Source organism: Linepithema humile, chromosome 5, assembly GCF_040581485.1.
Source record: "Linepithema humile isolate Giens D197 chromosome 5, Lhum_UNIL_v1.0, whole genome shotgun sequence".
NCBI lineage: Eukaryota > Metazoa > Arthropoda > Insecta > Hymenoptera > Formicidae > Linepithema > Linepithema humile.
In genome coordinates, this window is record NC_090132.1 from 23,055,566 (window position 1) to 23,076,630 (window position 21,065).

Here is a 21,065-nt window from a genome sequence, read left to right on the forward strand (position 1 = left end):
ATTTGTTCATTTCCTTCATTAAGATTGTTGATATTAAAATAGAATTAACTAGAGATCTATTTCAACTGAGACAATTGAGGAAGAAGGAGAAGATCAACCATTCGGTGCGAGGATTATGAGCTAAACTTTTTATTTATTTAACATTCGGTTATAATCACAATAAACTCGAGATTCATTCATAATTGACATGTTGATAGTTGCAAACATAACGTAGAATAATATGCTTAAAAAAATATAGTCACTAATCATAGACTAGCAAGTTTACTGATCGCAATGGCACCCCTAGCCAACCTTATAATATAAGTAAGTCTGCAAGAATTTTTATCTAGAACTTTATTTTATGATCAAAACATTCGCAAAATAATGATATTGTATTTAGACAACGTATTTATATTTCTCTGAAAAGTAATATATAAGCTAGAATTTAAAATTTATGACTTAGTTATCGTTCTTACATACACGTGGACTAGACTATACGTTATGGAGAAATAATGTTATAATTTTAATCAATTTCTCCACTTCTTAACAATACACACATACAGATGTATATCAGCTCTATGTTTATAATAATGTTTAAATTTTATCTCAATATTACAATCTATATATATATATAATTTTAATTATCTAATATAGCGATTAATTAACTATTAATGATATAATCTATCTATTATATGCAAATGTTGGAATGCTTTTAAATATTAATGGTCCTCGTGATAAGAATTGAAAGGACTTTTTTATTAGTTCATATTATGTATATATAATTATGTTGTTATATATACATAATATATGATAATAATTTGCTATATTTTTCACATTAAATTGTTATAATTTCACTTACAACAGATTACGTCTTATAGCACCAACAAAATGAAGACATTTATGGCAGTTATAAAATATATCATCAATGAGTTGTGTGCGTCTTATGGCCGGTTTATGCTTCGGTCTTAATCTTAATCTTAAGAGTTGATAACGTAGAATGCCATAAGGGCGTTTACACTTCCCTAGTCTTAATCTTAGTCTTAATCTTAATCTTGGAAAGATCCCATCTTTTAACTTTAGTCCCTAATGTCCTAAGGCCGGGCCAATGAGGCCCTTGAAGGGCCCTTGAAGGAATGAGTAAGTCTGACGTCCGACGCAGCACGAAACCGCGCGAAATAATGGTTTTCGATTCTTGTAAAATACAAAAATGAGTGATGCTGATTTAATTGAATGTGTCCAACAATTCGATGTTGTTTGGAATAAAAAAAATCCAAATTATAAAAATAAATTAGTGGTTAGGTTTTGTTACATTTGCACATGCGTAGTCCGAATTTCCAGGGAAGCATAAACAAGTCCTTAAGATTAAGTTAAGACTAAGACTAAGATTAAGATTAAGACCGAAGCATAAACCAGCCATTACTATTTTTTTTTCACTAAATAAAATATAGATAAGTCATAAAGATGAACGAAATTTATCATAAATTTGATTCTCTTTTACCTTTGATAAGATCAGATATTTAAACGAGAGTTTGCAAGTCATCTTCCTCCAAATCTTGTTCAGAGGATGAAATTAAATGTCACATCTTGAACAGGTGTGGAAATTCATTGCTAATTTCACGTACTATTTGCTGATCTTCTTGACTCTCTGATGTTTCCTCGCAAAATATCCTAACATAAAACACAAAGTATGCAATGACAAAATGAAAAGTTATATAAAAATTTTTGTAATACGTCACTTAGTAATAAATTAAAATATGACGTATAACTGGTTTTACCTTGTGAAACATTTTAATAAATCTTCAGATCGATGATGATGTTCATTATACTTTGATGTGCGCAGGACTCGGCGACAAAGCTCTAAATATTGTCTACGCTGTTAAATACATACACACATTGCATTAATGTCACAAAATAAAATAAATGTATATAAATATACATCTAAAACATGTTTAATAGGCTTAATATAAACATTTTATCATGGCATAATACCTTATCACCCGGGAACATATCGAAGAGTTGTCGCAGTATAATATCGACGAGAACTTTCACATCGTTGGTGTAAAAGAGACTTGCTATGGCATCATTACTAAACAAGTCGATAAAGAGTTTCAACACAGAGTGCGGCGGTTGCGGCTCGTGATCAAATATTCGTACCGGATCCTCTGTGATAAGTTAAAAGTTTGTCAGCTCGGGCAGTCAAGTCTGACATTACTTGCATAAAATTTACCTTCTCTGTTAAAAAGGAATAAAATTTTTTCAGTGAATGTCTTGGCCACAGTCCGTTCACGTAAGGCATTTAGAACTATATTCTCAGAAGTTGTAAATTGCAGATTGTAGGATAATATTAAATTTACGAACAAGTCTGGGATCTGATCCTCTAAATCTGTGTCAGGTGGTGTTTCTATTAGGTCTAGAAGGAACGATATAAAGTCTGGACCAAGTTGTTCTGTAAAGAAAATAACAAAATGTTAATTTCTATATATTTTTAATTACAATATATATATTATAGCATTTATTTTACTCACCCAAATGCGTGACTGGCATAGGTTCACCCATTGAAAAGATCATCGTAAGTAGCAAAGAAGAATAATTTAATTTCAATACATTTCTGGGATTACTTCTCATATCTCTGTAAAAGCATAGAAATAGTAATTATAGCTCTGCTATTATTATTAATGCTAATTGATTGATTTAAATGTCTTAAAAATAAAATTTTGTGTTACCTTGCTAGTTCCATTGGTAAAATACTATTTAACATTATAGTTAGAACCACTGCATCCAAACTGCACATAACTCCAAATGATTGCAACAATAATTGTCTAATAGTCCATCTTGTCTCCATCTGATAATACTGTACCAATATTGTTACTCCATTATATCGATCTTGTCTCAAAATATATTTCGATACATTTGCATCGGCATTAGTCTATAATAAAAAAATATATGTACAAAAATTATTTAAATGATAATACAAGTGCAATGCTAAGTATGTGGTATCAATGTGAAAATTTTATAATTATCGTTTAATAAAAAAACATACCAATATTTCAGTCAATTCTTTAATATATTCTACGATAATAGCTTCATCTTCATGAAGCATCCAACTTCTTTGCTGCGAATCTTCCTTACATGAAGTCAGTTCAGTAAAAATTATTTTCAATCTATTAGCGTCATAAGTTTCTTCTATACTCATTTTTGACACAGTCAGTGGTGTTTGTAGCTGATGCAGCAAAGCATCAAAATAATGACTTACAGCATCCGGCAGCATTTGCCGAAGGCCAGATACAACAACTGTGACTGCCACCTTTGACATATCATGACTTAGTTGAGTATTTTTGCGCACTTGATCAAGTAGTTGATAAGCGTTTCGTGAGTTTATGGCTTGTAATGACGAATTGTTCTTGGCGGGCGAACTGGTTTTAGCTGGCGAGCTACTGCATTCCTTTTTTATGCTACCTTGAGAGCAGCTTTTACGAACTTCCGTTATTTGTGTCTGGACTTTCTGCACAGTGTCTGAGGACGACTGACGAGGAAGTGGTTGCGCACGTTCGTTCTCAGGTAGTTGTGTACTTGCTTGAATAGTATCTGCATTTGCATTATTGTGAAAAGTGCTTTGTGCCGTTGCATAAGAGGTATTACTTGGTGCTGATCTGACATCTGCTTCAATATTGTCACTGACAGTCATGGAATATGTTTCTTTGGATGTAACGTTACATTCTAAGTCTGGTGGTTTAGGCGCTTGTCTTTTAGATTTTTTACCTTGCTCGAGTTGCTTCTTCTTTTCTATTAACTTTGCTAGTAAATCGTGTTTATCGGTATGCAATGAATCACTATATTTACTAATTTCTGTTTCCAAAGTTAGTATACAATCTTCCAAGAAATCAATTACAAACTGAGGCTGCACCTAATAACCAATTAACAATGTAGACAATATCCAGATATATTTCCAATACTGTGTAATATTTCTACCTATTTCTACCTATATAATATTTCTACCTATTTCTACCTATATAATATTTCATACCTTTACAGCGGTAACATAATTGGATGGTATGTAACCCAAATGTCCTCCTCTATTTACAACTTGCCACCAATTCTTTTGCTTGATATTACGTTGCAGTAAAATAAAATGTTCGCCTACTCGAAAACTGAGAGTCTTGGCGAATGTGGCCTTAAAATCGTACAAGGCTTTAACCACCTCATAGCCGTCCTCAGCTACATATATTAAAAATAAGAGATTTTGTTGAAAAAAATATCTTGAAAATATGAGAATAATGGTAGATTGTTGTAATGTATATACCCTCTGAACTCACCTAACCTTGCACTGTTATCCTCCATCATTGAAAACGAAAGTGAAACGTGCCGATTACGAGGACTACGCCCAGGTGAAAACCGGGTGAACGCTGCAAAGCCACTTACTTACTTTCATTAGCGTTTAGACATTTTACTTTTTCTTTTATTTGCTTTTTTCCGTCAACAGTTTTTTTTACTCCAACCAACTCTCTATGTGTATATCACTGTCACCGTTCACAGATCGCGCTTCCTACTTCGAGATTGGTACAAATCGCACTACCGCCATTCACCCATTCACCCACTCGTTCTCGCTCGAGTTACAAATTTCATGCGAATTATCGATCGCATTGCATCAACTCGCTCCATTACTTTTTATTTCAACTTTTATTTGCGTAATGGTTTCTGGCATGGATCCGATTTCATAATAATACGTAACATTAACCATATCAAATAACAGAATTGATTATAGATAAAATTGATTAAATAACTTTCAAATTATCGATATTTAGTAAGATATAGCTTTTGTCAAAGCTTGTATCATATTTTATTGTATAAAAAGTATATTCTGTATATAATATATAATATAATAGCAATAATATATTAAAATAATAAATGCAAAATATTTATTCATGATTCTTATGATACAACTATGATTAATATATTCCATATATATGAAATGATGAATGAAAAACGATACAAGAGAGATATCATGAATCATGTTGAATCGAACATACCAATACCTAACAATAAATTTCTACGTGAAAAATGTAACGCTAAGACAGATGTATTTTTTGTAGCAAAGGTACGCAGTAGATAAGATTCTGCATTAGTTTTTACATCTGGATTATGTGAAACGTTAACGTCTTCTAAACTCATTTCCTCCGCTAATTTTGTAAAGTCCCATAATTTCAATGTATAATCCAAGGATCCTGAAAAAATTATATTATTGATATCTGTTTTGTTCAATCTATACAAATTAATAGATGAAGCAAATACCAGAGACTAGAATATTGCCATCTCGACTAAACGATAGGCAATGAATATTGCCTGTATGGCCCGACAAAGCTGCAACAAGATGACCATGTGCCAAATCCCATACAAGTACACGGTGATCAGCACCAGCCGAAGCTAAAAATCGTCCTTCGGTTGAAAAAGCTAAAGAAAAGATTGATCCTTTGTGTCCAGTCATTAATCGAACTTGACTACCAGACACACAATCCCATAATCTCACAGTCATGTCACTTGAACCAGTTGCAACATAATTCGAATTTGGATGAAACTGGATTATCTATAAAAAGAATAATAATTGATTAATTTAAATAATAATACATTATTTTTAATTTTAACTTACATCAACATCTGCATAATGCCCAGCAAATATTCGTAATGGTTGATGAACATCGGTTGCCCATAATCTAGCAGTTTTATCACTTGAAGCACTTGCAAAATAATAGCCATGCGATGAGAATCTTACATGCCATACGGGAAATAAATGGCCTTTGTAGCAGACAACACATGTCCATGTATGAAGTGACCATAAGCGTACTGAAAAATTATTATAAATCGTAATATTACTTTTTTTACAATTAGTTATACACAAGTAAAATTTTCTGATTATTAATAAATGCAATTTTTATTTATCATTCCTTTATACAGATTAGATTAGATATTAAGAAAAGTATTTTTCATGTCTATTAAAATTACAACTTTTTATGTCTTTAAAATAAAACAAATATTAATTATAATGTAAATTTTAATTGCAATACGTACTTGTTGTATCCTCTGATGATGAAAGCAATAGATTTCTATCTGGACTGAATGAAAGACTATAAATTGGCCCACTATGCCCATATAGACTTCTTGCAGTTTCCGACGTTCGGTCATCCATCATTCTGACCAACACATCATCTATAAAATTTTTCACAATGTAAAATAAGTTAAGGAAATTCTAAATTTTATATATTACCTGCTTCCCTTTCAATATCCGCTAATTGTTCGCCCGTTTTCATTAATCTTAGTTTCTGTGGAACCAAGCTCCATATCTTTATGCCAGAGTCACTGAATCCGATAGCTAATAAACTCGAATCTTCCGCTACTTCTGCCGCTGTTACACTAAACATTAATAATGTATAACAGATATACTTGAAAATAGATATTGAAAAGAAAGCTTATTATTTATACTTACGTATGAATTGTATTCAATAATGTATAAAAACATATAGATGGTAGGGTATCAGGTCCTACAATAACTCTTTTTGTTGCTTCTCTCAATGCTTTAACTTTTTCCAATTTATCTGCATCTTTTCTAAATTATAAAAATGTAATTTGTATAAAAATTAAAATAAATAATGTATTAGTAAGATGTATTTATCTTACAAGTTAGGCAAAGGCATCCTGCCTACAGGTGGTGCATTTGGATCTGATTTAGTCTTTTTTGAAAACAAAGGATCTTTTTTAGTCTTTTTCTTCTTCGGTTTATCTCCATCTCCGCCACCTGTATCATCCTCTTCTTCCTCAGCCGGTGGTACACACTGAATATCTGGTTCCTTTAGAAGTCCATAATAAACTTTGGTTTTGTTATCTATACAACAATTTTATTAATAAACATCTTTTCTATAAAGCACAAAATTTACAATAGTTTTTGTAAAAATAAAAGTACTTGTAAAAGTAAAAAGATATTTTTACCTTGTCTAGTAGCTTCGCCTACCATAGCTCCTGATGTTGCATCAATCTGTTGTTTGTTACGAGCAACACCCTCATACATGTCAAAATAAAGATGTTCCTGTATGATATTTAATAAAACACTATGCTTCTTTTCTTGTAAATGTCGTTTCAGTATGGAAAGAGTGTCCCTTGACATTCTAATTATAAACTGATTAGATCTATAAATAAAGATTGAATAAAACAAGTGAACTATATTACTGGTTCAAGTCACACATATTGTTGCTTACTTGAAAGTGTCAGTTAATTCATTCCCCGCCATTTGTTCCCGTTTTGTTACATTGGATAATTTTTTCAAGTCATCTTGGTAATATTCTTCTAAATTTCCACTGAACTTTTCCATAAGTTGTTTTGCTTCTTCTGAATGGTTATTATAAACTAATTCTAGATACATATGCACCAGAACTGGATATAATATAGTCCCCAATTCATGCTGTAAGAAATTAATGACAAATATTATTATAAAGTAACATAAAATTATAAGTTCATAATATTGTGAAAATTATAAACATTTTCACCAAATATTATAATTTTAACTTACTTTATATATATCCAAAGCTCCTTCTACAAATTTTTTTAATTCACTGTATGCTTTCTCATACTGTGCAGGGTCTCCTTCACTTTTATAAGCAGAAAGAACACTAGTTACGTCAGAATCTGTTTGATGAGTCTCATCAATTGAAATATCTGTGAGATTAGCTTCCTTTCTAAATAATTCTTCGGTCCCCTGCAAAAATAAAAGAGCAAATTACGTTAATAACATTATCTTTAATTATTTGCAATAATCTACTTATTATATTTGACAAATAACATTTGTAAACTTAGGTTAGAATGCTAAGAGCTAAAGAATATTTCATAACTTACCTTCAAATTATATTTTTTCAAAAGCTGTAAAACAGCAAGCATGGTGTTTTTATCGTTATCCATATTTGTATAATTGTTATTGTTAACAATGCACAATTTCTGTTACAATTTCTATAAAGTAAAGTATAAAAAACTTTATACTGTACGATACATATCACAATATCAACACATGCATACAAATATATAGAGAGAAGACTGAGAGTGGACATGTCCGCATTTTACGTGTTCTGTGGGCTAGCGCCTCTATATGCACAAAACGTGCACATTGAACTACGTAGCCAATGTCCAAGAATCCCGTAGGTAATGTCCACGATCTTTTGGGTCTTTTCCGTGCTACGTCCACGACTTTTTGGTTCCGATATGTGCTATATCTACAAAGTGTCGATAATGCATACTTGTAAAACATGATTATGTATATCAATCAGATTTGAAATAATACACACGTATTGTAAATACATGTATTGTAGTATTTACTTTTGCATTTACAGTTTATTTAGCAAAAGATCAGTTATTTTCAATAATCTGTGTAATTTGAAAATGTACATTTAAATTATTTTAATAAATTACTTTTATAATTTTGTGTGTGTGTGCGTGCGTGTGTGTAAATAAAGTATTGCATTTTTGTTAATATTTAAAAAAATGATAAACTCTTATAGATATTTCATACAGTAATGACCAATAACTTATTTTAAATATTAAAAGCCAGGGTTGGGCGTTTACACGTAAACTATAATAGATGCAAAAACACTCGTATATTAAACACGAATGCAAGCTAGACAGTAAAAACAATCTTTTCGTCTATAATTTGAGAGGACTATAGTCATGAATCGTCGCAAGCAAGTGTGCAAATTGTGCACCACACAAAGTTTCATTTAACAATTAAGTTTTAAAATTTAATTCTATATTCTTAACACTACACATACACACAATTTTGTATGCTTGTTCTGGAAGACTTTAATTTCTTCTAAAACAAATATTGTATATCAATTGAAAAGAACCGTGTCATAAAACTTGAAACTATATTGGTCGGATCGAATACTTGTTTATTTTTTAAAATATGACTACCCTAAAAATTGCTTTTTTTAAAAATTGTGTATTTACCAATCCTTTATAAATCAGATATTGTCAAAAATTATTTTAAGAATATTTTATTTATAAAAGATTGGTAAATAAAAATATGCAACAAAAATAAATGAAATAATGAGACAACAAAGGACTTTTTAAAATTTTTTAATTTGGAAATACATAATTTACAGTTCAATATAACAGAATCGTTAAAAAAATTTGAAACATTGTGGTTTATAATTACAGAAAAACAGATCATAACAATTCTTTACACGTTTTCACGTCACAAAATTATTCGCTCACGCTACGAACCGACTAAAACAAATGCAGTCTACAAACTTCAATGGGTATTTGTTTCTGATTGTTGCTTAAGATAGTCAGTATAACATAGAAAAGCATTCAGTAAGCATCAATTTCCATTTATAACTTCTCGTTTCAATAAATCATTAGCGTTAGCGTTAGCTTTAGCGTTAGCATTTACGTTAGCGTTAGCGTTAGCATTAGCGTTTACGTTAGCGTTATTGTTAGCGTTAGCGCTACCGTTAACGTTAGCGTTAGCGTTAGCGCTAGCGTTTACATTAGCGTTAGCGTTAGCGTTAACGTTAGCGTTTACATTAGCGTTAACGATATTGTTAGCGTTAACGCTAACGTTAACGTTAACGCTAACAATAACGCTAACGCTAATGTAAACGCTAACGTTAACGCTAACGCTAACGCTAACGATAACGCTAACGTTAACAATAACGCTAACGCTAACGCTAATGTAAACGTTAACGCTAACGTTAACGCTAACGCTAATGTAAACGCTAACGCTAACGCTAACGTTAACGCTAACGCTAACGGTAACGCTAACGCTAACGGTAACGCTAACGCTAACGCTAATGTAAACGCTAACGCTAACGGTAACGCTAACGTAAACGCTAACGCTAACGTAAACGCTAACGTTAAAGCTAACGCTAACGCTAATGATTTATTGAAACAAGAAGGTATAAATGGAAATCGATGCTTACTAAATGCCTTTCTATGTTATACTGACTATCTTAAGCAACAATCAGAATCAAATACCCATCAAAGTTTGTAGACTGCATTTGTTTTAGTCGGTTCGTAGCGTGAGCAAATAATTTTGTGACGTGAAAACGTGTAAAGAATTGTTATGACCTGTTTTTCTGTAATTATAAACCACAATGTTTCAAATTTTTTTTACGATTCTGTTATATTGAACTGTAAATTATGTATTTCCAAATTAAAAAATTTCAAAAAGTCCTTTGTTGTCTCATTATTTCATTCATTTTGGTTGCATATTTTTATTTACCAATCTTTTATAAATAAGATATTCTTAAAATAATTTTTGACAATATCTGATTTATAAAAGATTGGTAAATACACAATTTTTAAAAAGGGCAATTTTTAGGGCAGTCATATTTTAAAAAATAAACAAGTATTCGATCCGACCAATATAGTTTCAAGTTTTATGACACGGTTTTTTTTAATTGATATACAATATTTGTTTTAGAAGAAATTAAAGTCTTCCAGAACAAGCATACAAAATTGTGTGTATGTGTAGTGTTCAGAATATAGAATTAAATTTTAAAACTTAATTATTAAATGAAACTTTGTGCGGTACACAATTTGCACACTTGCTTGCGCGCGCGCGCACATACACACACACACACACACACACACACACACACACACACAAAATTATAGAAGTAATTTATTAAAATAATTTAAATGTACATTTTCAAGTTACAGTTTATTGAAAATAACTGATCTTTTGCTAAATAAACTGTAAATGCAAAAATAAATGCTACAATACATGTATTTACAATACGTGCGTATTTATATTTCAAATCTGATTGATATACATAATCATGTTTTACAATTATGCATTACCGACACTTTGTAGATATAGCACATATCGGAACCAAAAAGTCGTGGACGTAGCACGGAAAAGACCCAAAAGATCGTGGACATTGCCTACGGGATTTGTGAACATTGGCTACGTAGTTCAATGTGCACGTTCTGTGCACATAGAGGCGCTAACCCACGGAAACACGTAAAATGCGGGCATGTCCACTCAGTTTTCTCTCTGGTGTGGGTATCCCCTCCACTACGGTACCCATGGTACCAGCGAGCTCGAATTGGCATCGCTGGTCGTGTCGAAGGATTCAAGTGTGATTTAGGAGTAGGGGAAAGGAATGTGCGTGCCGATAATGCGTGCGAGAGAGAAAGCGTAGAAGTGAGGGAGAGAGGACATAGAGCACGTAGGCTACAGAGCGTATGTAAACAACCCCATCAAACCTTCCCTTGCCGTGAGTGAAAGAAATTCCTAATATGATATACAAGGTGAGGCAAAAGTATGGAAACCCCCGAATAAGTTTTGAGGAAGGCATTTTACGAAAAAATGTTAAATACAAAAGTTTTAGGAAATGCCTTCTATTGTATTTTTAAAATTTTTATCTGTAGATTTGTCAACGTAATCCAACATAAAAATTAATTTTACTTGATTAAAATTCCACGTTTTAAAGCTTTTTGAGCGTTTTTCTATTTCGTATTGTAACACAAATTTTTCTGGCTTTTCAATGGTGACCTTGGATTTGACCTTGACCGTGACCTTGAAGGTCATTTGAAGGTCAGAGTAATTTTTTTAAATGGAAACCCCTATTTTTTATTCCAAAATCTAATAGCTGGTGTCAAGAGCTTTTCAAAACACTATAATGAAGTTATTTTTCATTAAGTACTTTTCGAGTTATGAGGCTTGTAAATTACAGTATTTTGACATAAAATACAAAATATCTTGTAAAACATTCAATTTTTGAAAATTTTACCTTAATACTTTTATGCATAAAATAATGAGACAAATCAATTGGTATAAAGAAAACACATAGTTGCTTTCAAGAAAAAATATGTAGTTTGCAACATGCAACTGCATACTTTTTTTTAAAACCAATGTGTTTTCTTTATACCAATTGATTCGTCTCATTATTTTATGCATAAAAGTATTAAGGTAAAATTCCCAAAAATTGAATGTTTTACAAGATATTTTGTATTTTATGTCAAAATACTGTAATTTACAAGCCTCATAACTCGAAAAGTACTTAATGAAAAATAACTTCATTATAGTGTTTTAAAAAGCTCTTGACACCAGCTATTAGATTTTGGAATAAAAAATAGGGGTTTCCATTTAAAAAAATTACTCTGACCTTCAAATGACCTTCAAGGTCACGGTCAAGGTCAAATCCAAGATCACCATTGAAAAGCCAGAGAAATTTCCTAAAACTTTTGTATTTAACATTTTTTCGTAAAATGCCTTTCTCAAAACTTATTCGGGGGTTTCCATACTTTTGCCTCACCCTGTATATTTTCCACATTATAAGATATTCCTTGGCGTTCAGAGTTTTAATTTTGATAAATAATTTACTATTTTATTTTTTGCCTTCTATTGTATTTTTAAAATTTTTATCTGTAGATTTGTCAACGTAATCCAATATAAAAATTAATTTTACTTGATTAAAATTCCACGTTTTAAAGCTTTTTGAGCGTTTTTCTATTTCGTATTGTAACACAAATAAATAAATATATGAATAAAAATTAAATTAATAAATGCTCACGCAATAGAAATGTCACGAAACACGTCGCTTTGCGTGAAAACGGCTGCCAACGCAATAAATTTCGATTAAATAAATCTTTCGAAATACGCAATTTAATCGATGTACAATGCGAAATTTGTTACACAATTCTTATTTATTGAGATATATAATTTGTATTTTCCATTTTCTATTACCTATTTGAAGTAAATCAATTGCGCAAAATTCCTTCTTTTATGATAAATAGATAGATACTTGATGCTTGAATATTTATTTCTTTGTGAATATTGATTTATATTTAATTAAAATTGAATTGAGGTAATAAAGGATAAAAATTATAAAAAATTAATTTTGATAGTTATAAATTTGTATATAAATGACTCGTTAAACCGTGTATTTTGCAAAATTTATTTCATCGAGATTTATTGTGTGGAAAGTCGGTATTCATACACATACAAAACAGTATTTCTTTTTTAAACATTTTATTTCGAGGATATTTATTTTTAATTTTAACTTATATATTTATTTATATAAAAATATAAGACAACGTAAAACGTCGTAAATGTATTAAAATGCGGTATTTTAATGGAATAAAATCAATTCTCATCTTAGACAAGGCTAACGAGTTTAAAATAACGCTGCAAAAATTGTGATAATAATTTATTTATGAAAGTTTACATATTTATTTATATTTTAATGTTATGATATGACATAAAAAAGTGCTGTCAATGCTGTAAAACGCGAATATATTAATGAATACATTTCATTTTTATGCATAAAACATAGAAAGCGTATTCAAGTAGTTTAGGCGTAGTATAAACGCGACACAGACGACGTACAAAATTAACTATACGACTTTTTATTTCTCTTTGCTATCGTTGATTGTTATCGTGAATCCCGAACGTGCAATCATATTTTCGAGTTGTTTCTTTCATAATAATTAATCAAATTTTTGCCAATATATCGTATTATTATAAAATTTTAACAATGAGAGGAAGAGAAAACATAGTTCAGTTTTTAATTTGTTTTGTATTGATATAGTATACAGTATAAAATAAATGCTAAAGCGATAGTATAAAATAGATAAATGATAAAGATATAGTATAAAATAATAGTATATAGTTAATAAAATTTTATTTATAAATGTATAAAATATATTTAACTATACAACGCAAGAATGTTAGAGCACTAAATACACATTATTATAACCATTTCTTAGTTTATCACGTGTAATGAGAAACGTCACCATTTCCCCATGCTTTGCCATTAGAAATTTTTTTTCGCCATTTTCTTTGTCAGTAGATTTCGATGATAACTTCCTTTCTCGGTTATTACTATGTCATACGCCGTACAAGAAATACAGAGCCAAACCAATGATAACACACAAACAGCTCGATATATTTAATTAATTTGTACACAAATACATATATTTGTTTTCTGGTAATACACTTACCAATTGTTATCGATTCGGCAAATATTTCCCATATTTGTTTATCCAACATCGTCATAAGATAAATGTTAACCAGTTGAGTGGTAGACTTTTCCGAAAGATTTGTGTCAAAAGTTAGAATATCGGAAAACGGTGAAACATGGGTTCAAAGTTTTCGAAAAAGCAACTTTTCGGAATGGGTGTGGATTCCCCCCCCTACCCCCTGGGGGCGGGGAGCAGAATAGGGGTCTAAAATGTTAAATGGCACTATGGATCGAGTAGGGATTATTTGAAAGGGCGTTTCAAGACAAGAACAATGATTTTTGAAAATGTTTACTACGACTTTCCAGTTAAAAGTGGAGATGGATCAAAAAAGGGGGGAAGACTTCCGAAAAGCTATCACCTCCGATTTGGCTTATATTCAGCCTAAATACTTATTTTATCTAAATACTTATTTTATCTAGTAAATAATATTTCCAAATGGATTTTTGGCGCAAATGCCCCCTCCGCCCCCTAGCCCCCCTCAAAGGTTAAAAAATAAAACTGTTTTTGTTAATTGTTTCAGAAAATATTCATTGTACGAAAAAAGTTGTCAAACAAAAAATGAAGCTCATAAAAAGCTCTACAAATAAATATTTCACCTAACTCTAATATTTTAGTCGTTTTAACAATTAACAGTCGCCATATTGGATCCGCCATTTTAAATTTTACAATTTTGACAATAGATTCGAGTTCAGCAGTCCAAAAAACCTTAGGATATCAACTTTTATGTAAATCTGTTGAAAATTAGTGAAGTTATTTAGAAATGTACATATATGATACATTACCACTCAACTGGTTAATTCAATATAACAATTATATGTATTACAAAATTATATATTTTAATGTGTGTAAAAGATAAAGAAACATTAAATAAAAATAAAAATTATACCTGCAAAATCACACCTAAAAAATAAAAACTTAATTAAAATCTGAAAAATTAAAATATTAAGTTAAAATCTGAAAATAATTATAGATAAAAAATTAAAATTTTTATGACGCTACATCAAACAGCATGTTAAAAAACTTTCTTAAAAGCATTAACCAGATATACATATACATATCAAATATATAAATATAAAAGATAAAGAAACATTAAATAAAAGTCTGAAAAATCATACCTGACAAATTACACCTAAAAAATAAAAGCGTTTAATAAAAATCTAAAAAATATTTATTTTGTTTTAGGAAACTATTCTTCATTTTTCATTGTCATAATATATCATTGTTTGATAACCTAAAACAAATAAATGTGAATATTGTCGAATTGGAAATTTTATTTTGTACATTTATATTCATATTGTACATTTATTGAAGATTCCATTTGCATCGTTTTACATATAAGAGATCGACTACAACGGTAATCGCAATTATGTAAGAAATTGAAAAAAACATTCATATCTCTTAAGTGATAAGTAGATAATCGCAAAAGAATACAAATAAAATTTCCAAATAAACGAAACATTTTTTTATCGAAAAATGAATAGAGGAAAATATATGTAACAATATATAACAAAATAATTTAAAATAGAATTAACAATAATTTGTTTTATATTACCTTTTTATATATTTTCTTATATATATTGCCCTCTTAATTTTTCACCGAAATAATACACAAAATAACATAAAACAGAAATAATATTAAATAAAAGGAAGATGTACCCTCATCATTCCTTTGAACTCGATATATCAATTATAAAAATTAATATAATAGTTTATTTGCTATCAAGATGTCAATAAAGACGTTTAAACGTTTAAAAGATTTATGGAAAATTTAAAAAATTTTATTTGAAAAGAGCAAAGTATCTTATAAAACTGTAGAAAACTTTCCTATCGTGAAAGTTATTTTCTATATATTTAAACATCTAAACGCCTTACTTTCAATATAATGCTTTATTTGCGCAAGAAACATCTTTCGTTTTTCGAAAGAGAATCTTGCTGTTTGCCCACCCGAAGTTTTATCATTATTTTTGTCATCAATAAACTACAAACTCACTGTCAAAGCAGAAGTTTCAATATTTATCGATGCACAGAAATAAAAAAAATACAAAATTTATACAAAATTGTTTAATCCTGCCTAACAAAAAATCCTACCTAATAAAACAATTCTATCTAATAGAAAATCCTACCTAATAAAAGGATGTAGATATCTGAAAACTCGTGTAAATCAAATAAACCGAGAAACGCGGATAGAGGTAATGATTTAACGATTAACGATTTAATTTATAAGTATCGATTTAATATCACGTTATACGCATTTTCGTGTACGCAAATGACATCTCTCACTTGAGAGAATTCCGAGGATAACGACCTCGGCGTTTTTCGAGTGATGCTTAGCGCAGAGCTCAGCTCAGTTACCGCTATTTGCATCGAAAATCCGAGAGCGATTGTCTCGATGTTTCTCGCAGGACTCTAGCGCAGAGCTCAGCTCAGTTTTCGCTAGTTGCGTCCGAAATTTGTATTGATAGTCGACCATTGTTCAATGTTCGATCATATCAATGTTTCGAGATCCGTGCTCGACCATCATCAATGGGACCACGAATTTCGAAAGTCCATGCTCAACCATGGGATCAACACTGGAACTACCGACGATTAACATATACCAACTTCTATTTCTTTTTTCTTTTTTTATAAAAAGTGATAAAGAGAAAAAGTACATTAATTAATTAAATTATTTAACACAATGCAACAAGTCACAGAAAAAAATCTCAACAAATACATTATAAATTTAAATAATTATTCTAAAAAGAATAAACCTGTCATTTTGACCGCTTTGGTAGTTTTAGTGTTAAGCCATAGGACCACGGATGCATGGGTAGGCTAGGAAAGATTGCGAAGAAATTGACGTATAGCAAGAATAAATATATATTTCAAAATTGTAAATAAATTGTTAATAAAACATGCACTCCTTTTTTATTAAATAAATTATTTCAAATATATCATAATTCATTAATATATTTACGTTTGTGTAAAAGAATTTTCTTTTTCATTTTTAATTTACATTTGTGATACATTTGTGGTACATATGTATTTAAAAATTTTCTTACTTTTGCTTTTCAACGCCAATTTATAATATTTAATCCTGGAAAGATATAAAAAAATAAACCACTTACCGTAGGGAAGGAAGAAATAAAAGTACACATTTACACACAGAAAAGGAATTTTGCTATCGCAATAAAATAATCGTTGCTAGTGCATGTTAAATATGTTAGCGATAAAATTTCACTATTGTAACTACTTTTACAGATTATTCAATATGCAACAAATCTGGTTTGTTCAAAAAATCGACAAATTTTGAGATGAGAAAACAAGTTAAAATTCGCTGTTACAACAAAATAATTAATTTTTAATAAATTTATTTTACTATTGCAATGAATTGTCGCCATTAATACAAACTTTGATAATAAGATAAAAATAAATTTCTTATTATATATTAGCAATATAATTTGCAGATTTAAAAACTAATTTCGGTAAATAAAATTATTATCTATAACAAATCTCTTTGCTGTTCAAATAATAATCAACTGTAAGAAATTTTGCTACGATAGCTTATATAAAATTTACTGCGGCAGCAAATACTTTTTTTCTATGTATTAACAAGTTTTATCTTTTATTTTATGTATAATCTTTTTTTTTAAATATTTTTTTTCTTCTATTTTTTCTTATATAAAAAAAATATAAATAAATATATAAACATATATAAATATATAAACATAAGTACATTATTTAGAATAAAAATATATTAGGTTATTTAAAAAATTTGTAATAATTTTTATAATAAAATTGAAAACTATTTTTATATGTTTAGAGTCATCTTTGTTCAGTAATATATGCACCATTGTTTTCGACAACTTTTGGCCATCTTTAACAACTTGTGCATACATTATTAAATAAAGATATATAAACATATAAAAATTGTTTTCAATTCTGTCATCAAAAAATTCTACAAACTCTCTGAATAATTCAATATATTTTGTTCTGATCTGTCAATCATGAAATACATTTAGGAAATATTCCAGGATTAAATATTCATCAACGCATCTAAGTCCTAGCCTATCCATTTTAAGATAATAAATCGAAGAAATAGTGTACCTTTTATAATTTTATTCAAAGTATTCTGGTGTATGATTATATTTTTAATATTATATGATTAATATTTAATATATATGGATTCAAAGGGCTATTAGACTGATGAAAGTTGCTTCAACTTCGGGCTCAATCAAAATCAAAATTAGAAACACTTTGCTTTTTTTTAATGTATTAGTAACACATAATTAAATTTAATATAAATTAAAACTAAAAAAATAAGTACTTCGTTCTTTTAAAAACAAATGCACGTACAACTCAAAATACTTTTAAAAAATACAAGAGAATAAAACTTTGATATAACTACTATAAGGCAATAAAAATTATACGACCTGCAAAGTGTCTCGCGTTTATATATTTTTACACCATTATTTGATCCATTATCTTAATAATAAAAGACAAATTAAACTAACTCACCGATCGATGCGCAGCAGCGGAGTTGTCGTTCTGTTGATCTGCATAGTTGATCTGTAAAACACGAAATAAATCAAAATTATAGCAGCGTTCACAATATGAAATATTTGTGAAATCATAAAAAATATTGAGTACATCGAACTTTTAATTCGTTTTCTAAGCAAATATGTAATAAAAGAATTATTAAAAAAGTTTAATTATTTAAATAAAAAGTAAAAAAATATGCGAATAAATTCTAATAATGATAAATATTAACTAATGTGAATTTTTTGTCTTTCAAATATTTTAATGTGTGTACAATATTTTCAACAAATAAATGAATTATTGCTTACCGTAAAGTTGCTCCGCCGGCGCCCGATGCTCCTCCTGAGCCTCCTCCTCCTCTCAGTGGTCCTTCGAAGCACTCACATTGAATCTCACGCGTTCGCGGCGCATGCATTGCTCGCATGCGTACCTGAATACGAAAATCGCGCGATACTTAAAACGGCACTCCCGACATCACAGGCGAATCGAACCGAATTGTCCAAGCTGTGACGTTACGCGCGAATTCCGTCCGCGTTTCAGACGACCACATTTACCAATTGGGGCACGATTCTCTCAAAACAGAAGGCAAAGATAAGCTTGAAGAAGATGAGGTGATTAGTCATCCAATCAACCGACTAGATACAAGACATCTGAAAAGCAATCGGTAGCGTTTGACTAACTCCGGTAGCCGTCCTCGACTACCTTTGACAGTCCGGCTATCTGTACAACTAGCGCGCTGCACGTAGAACCGAAGATTGCCCTGCCGTAGTGGAGATTTTATGATTGAAACCGACCTTTCCCTCCCCCGAGCCAAGCCTAAAGTCAAAAAAAATCGTGTCCCAATATTTGTCATACAGCAAAAATGCGTTCATCTATAGATTCGCTATAACTCTCGGCATTAACGGCACTCCCGACGCGCATTTTGTTATACTATACGACGGAACGAATATATTTTGTAGCACCGATTACGCGCACAAAGTTGATCTGTAAAATAAAAAAATAAATGCAGATTAGTGTTTGAAATAATTAATATTTATAAAATAATTACTGCGCACATTAAACTTTATATTCGTTTATTTATGCACACGTCTAAACAAAGAATTAAATTTTTAAATTTAAATTTAACTCAAATTTACTTGAAATAAATTAAGGAATATAATTGTATTATTCACTTATGCTTCTGAAGCTTTGTTATATCATATTGTGATCATTCTGTGTGTAATACGGATACATAGTTCTATCTTTTATTTTAATCAAAATAGCTCTTTGATTGAAACAATACTGGTGTTTTAAATCAGTCCCTGCACTATTATTTTTAAAAAATAACGTTTTTAACGATAAATTACTTACCACAATGTTGTTTTGCCGTCGCCTGATGCCTCCTAGGCCCCCTAGACGGGCCGCATCCAGGTCGGTTGGGCCAAAGTAAGGGCCTTAATCCTCGAGGAGAGGCCCTTACAATGTTTTAGGAGCTGCAGAAAAAATAAAGGTGGGGGAGGCGGGAACCCCGGACGCGGCCTTGGCCCCCGCGTCAGCTCCCGCAGGAACGGTAATGGTGGTGGTGGGTGTTCCGAACGCGGCATTGGCCCCCGCGTCCGCCCCCACAGAAAACAACAAGGAGGTGGGCACATCGAGCGTGGCATTGGCCCCCGCGCCCGCCCAAAAATCAATCGCGGAGGCGACCTCAGAGGAGGATGAGACCCCCTGGATTAAGCCGAAGGAGGAGAGGCCCAAGGGGGACTTTGAACGGCGTGGTGTTGGCAAACACAAGCCAACACCGACCGCTAAGGAGTCAGAGGTGATCAGCAACTGGAAGATTCCGACTAGGGCCGTGCCACCCTTAAGGATCCTCCAGGCGAATGTGAACCACTCCGCCGTGGCACAGGATTTGTTCCTACAAACCATGGCGGAGGGTGGATTTGAATTGGGGGTGGCCACGGAGCTCTACTGGAGGACCACCCCCATTGGTTTACGGATCCCACGGGTGAGGGGGTCGCCATCTACTGGCGGCCCACCGCGAACTTCTTCCCAAGCTCCAAGTTTGGGGCCGGGCTGGGCTACGTAACGGTGGAGTGGGAGGATTATTTTATCCTCGGGTGTTACGTCTTACCGAGGTGGAAGCTCCCCTCCTTTAAAACCTTCCTGTCAGGGCTTGGGGACTGCATTCGTAGATGCCTCTCCCGACCCACCATTGTTGCGGGGGATTTCAACACCTGGTCGATGTTATGGAATTCTTCGCGAACCGACAGGAGGGGGGGAGATAGGGCGGCGGCACTCGGCCTGTGTCTGTTAAACACAGGCTCGAGGAGCACCTGCGTGCGTACCCGGGGGGAGTCCATCGTGGATCTCACGTAGACTTCTCCGTCGGCCGCACGCGGGGTTACGGGTTGGAGGGTGGAAGAAGACCTGGACTCGGGTTCCGATCATCGATATATCGTGATCGAGGCCTCGACCACCTCAACCGTAACGCTCGGCCGTCGCCGGCGTAGCACCCCGAAAAGGGGCTGGGTCCTTCGGAAGATGGAGGAGGACGTCCTGATGGCGGTTGTTTTGGCGGAATCCTA

At 31.8% G+C, this 21,065-nt stretch overlaps 2 protein-coding genes across 2 annotated transcripts; both read right to left on the bottom strand.

Annotated features, from left to right (window-relative positions):
- Nucleotides 1–113: 113 nt before the first annotated feature.
- LOC105676190 (NCK-interacting protein with SH3 domain) lies at nt 114–4,727 on the bottom strand. The gene is made up of 9 exons (XM_012373912.2): nt 4,293–4,727; nt 4,004–4,194; nt 3,020–3,883; nt 2,703–2,905; nt 2,505–2,608; nt 2,207–2,425; nt 1,969–2,141; nt 1,755–1,852; nt 114–1,647 (listed from the first exon to the last, which is right to left on the bottom strand). The coding sequence occupies exons 1-9, from the start codon at nt 4,318–4,320 to the stop codon at nt 1,557–1,559; spliced, it is 1,971 nt and encodes a 656-aa protein (XP_012229335.2). The 5' UTR covers nt 4,321–4,727; the 3' UTR covers nt 114–1,556.
- A 145-nt stretch (nt 4,728–4,872) lies between these two features.
- On the bottom strand, nt 4,873–8,070 carry Taf5 (TATA-box binding protein associated factor 5). Its single transcript, XM_012373914.2, has 11 exons — nt 7,858–8,070; nt 7,535–7,720; nt 7,224–7,426; nt 6,958–7,154; nt 6,649–6,853; nt 6,458–6,577; nt 6,239–6,384; nt 6,043–6,180; nt 5,624–5,817; nt 5,269–5,560; nt 4,873–5,201 (listed from the first exon to the last, which is right to left on the bottom strand). The coding sequence occupies exons 1-11, from the start codon at nt 7,918–7,920 to the stop codon at nt 4,987–4,989; spliced, it is 1,959 nt and encodes a 652-aa protein (XP_012229337.1). The 5' UTR covers nt 7,921–8,070; the 3' UTR covers nt 4,873–4,986.
- Between the last annotated feature and the right edge of the window lie 12,995 nt (nt 8,071–21,065).

What these genes read in the sequence shown, in the direction of transcription:
- LOC105676190 (XM_012373912.2), bottom strand. Translation starts at nt 4,320, where the DNA reads ATGATGGAGGATAACAGTGCAAGGTTAG. An exon ending in AAGAATTGACTGAAATATTG is followed by an intron (nt 2,906 to 3,019) that starts GTATGTTTTTTT and finishes TTTTTATTATAG; the next exon opens with ACTAATGCCGATGCAAATGT. An exon ending in TATGCCAGTCACGCATTTGG is followed by an intron (nt 2,426 to 2,504) that starts GTGAGTAAAATA and finishes TTTTCTTTACAG; the next exon opens with AACAACTTGGTCCAGACTTT.
- Taf5 (XM_012373914.2), bottom strand. Translation starts at nt 7,920, where the DNA reads ATGGATAACGATAAAAACACCATGCTTGCTGTTTTACAGCTTTTGAAA. An exon ending in AGGATGCCTTTGCCTAACTT is followed by an intron (nt 6,578 to 6,648) that starts GTAAGATAAATA and finishes TTTATAATTTAG; the next exon opens with AAAAGATGCAGATAAATTGG. An exon ending in GGCATTATGCAGATGTTGAT is followed by an intron (nt 5,561 to 5,623) that starts GTAAGTTAAAAT and finishes TTCTTTTTATAG; the next exon opens with ATAATCCAGTTTCATCCAAA.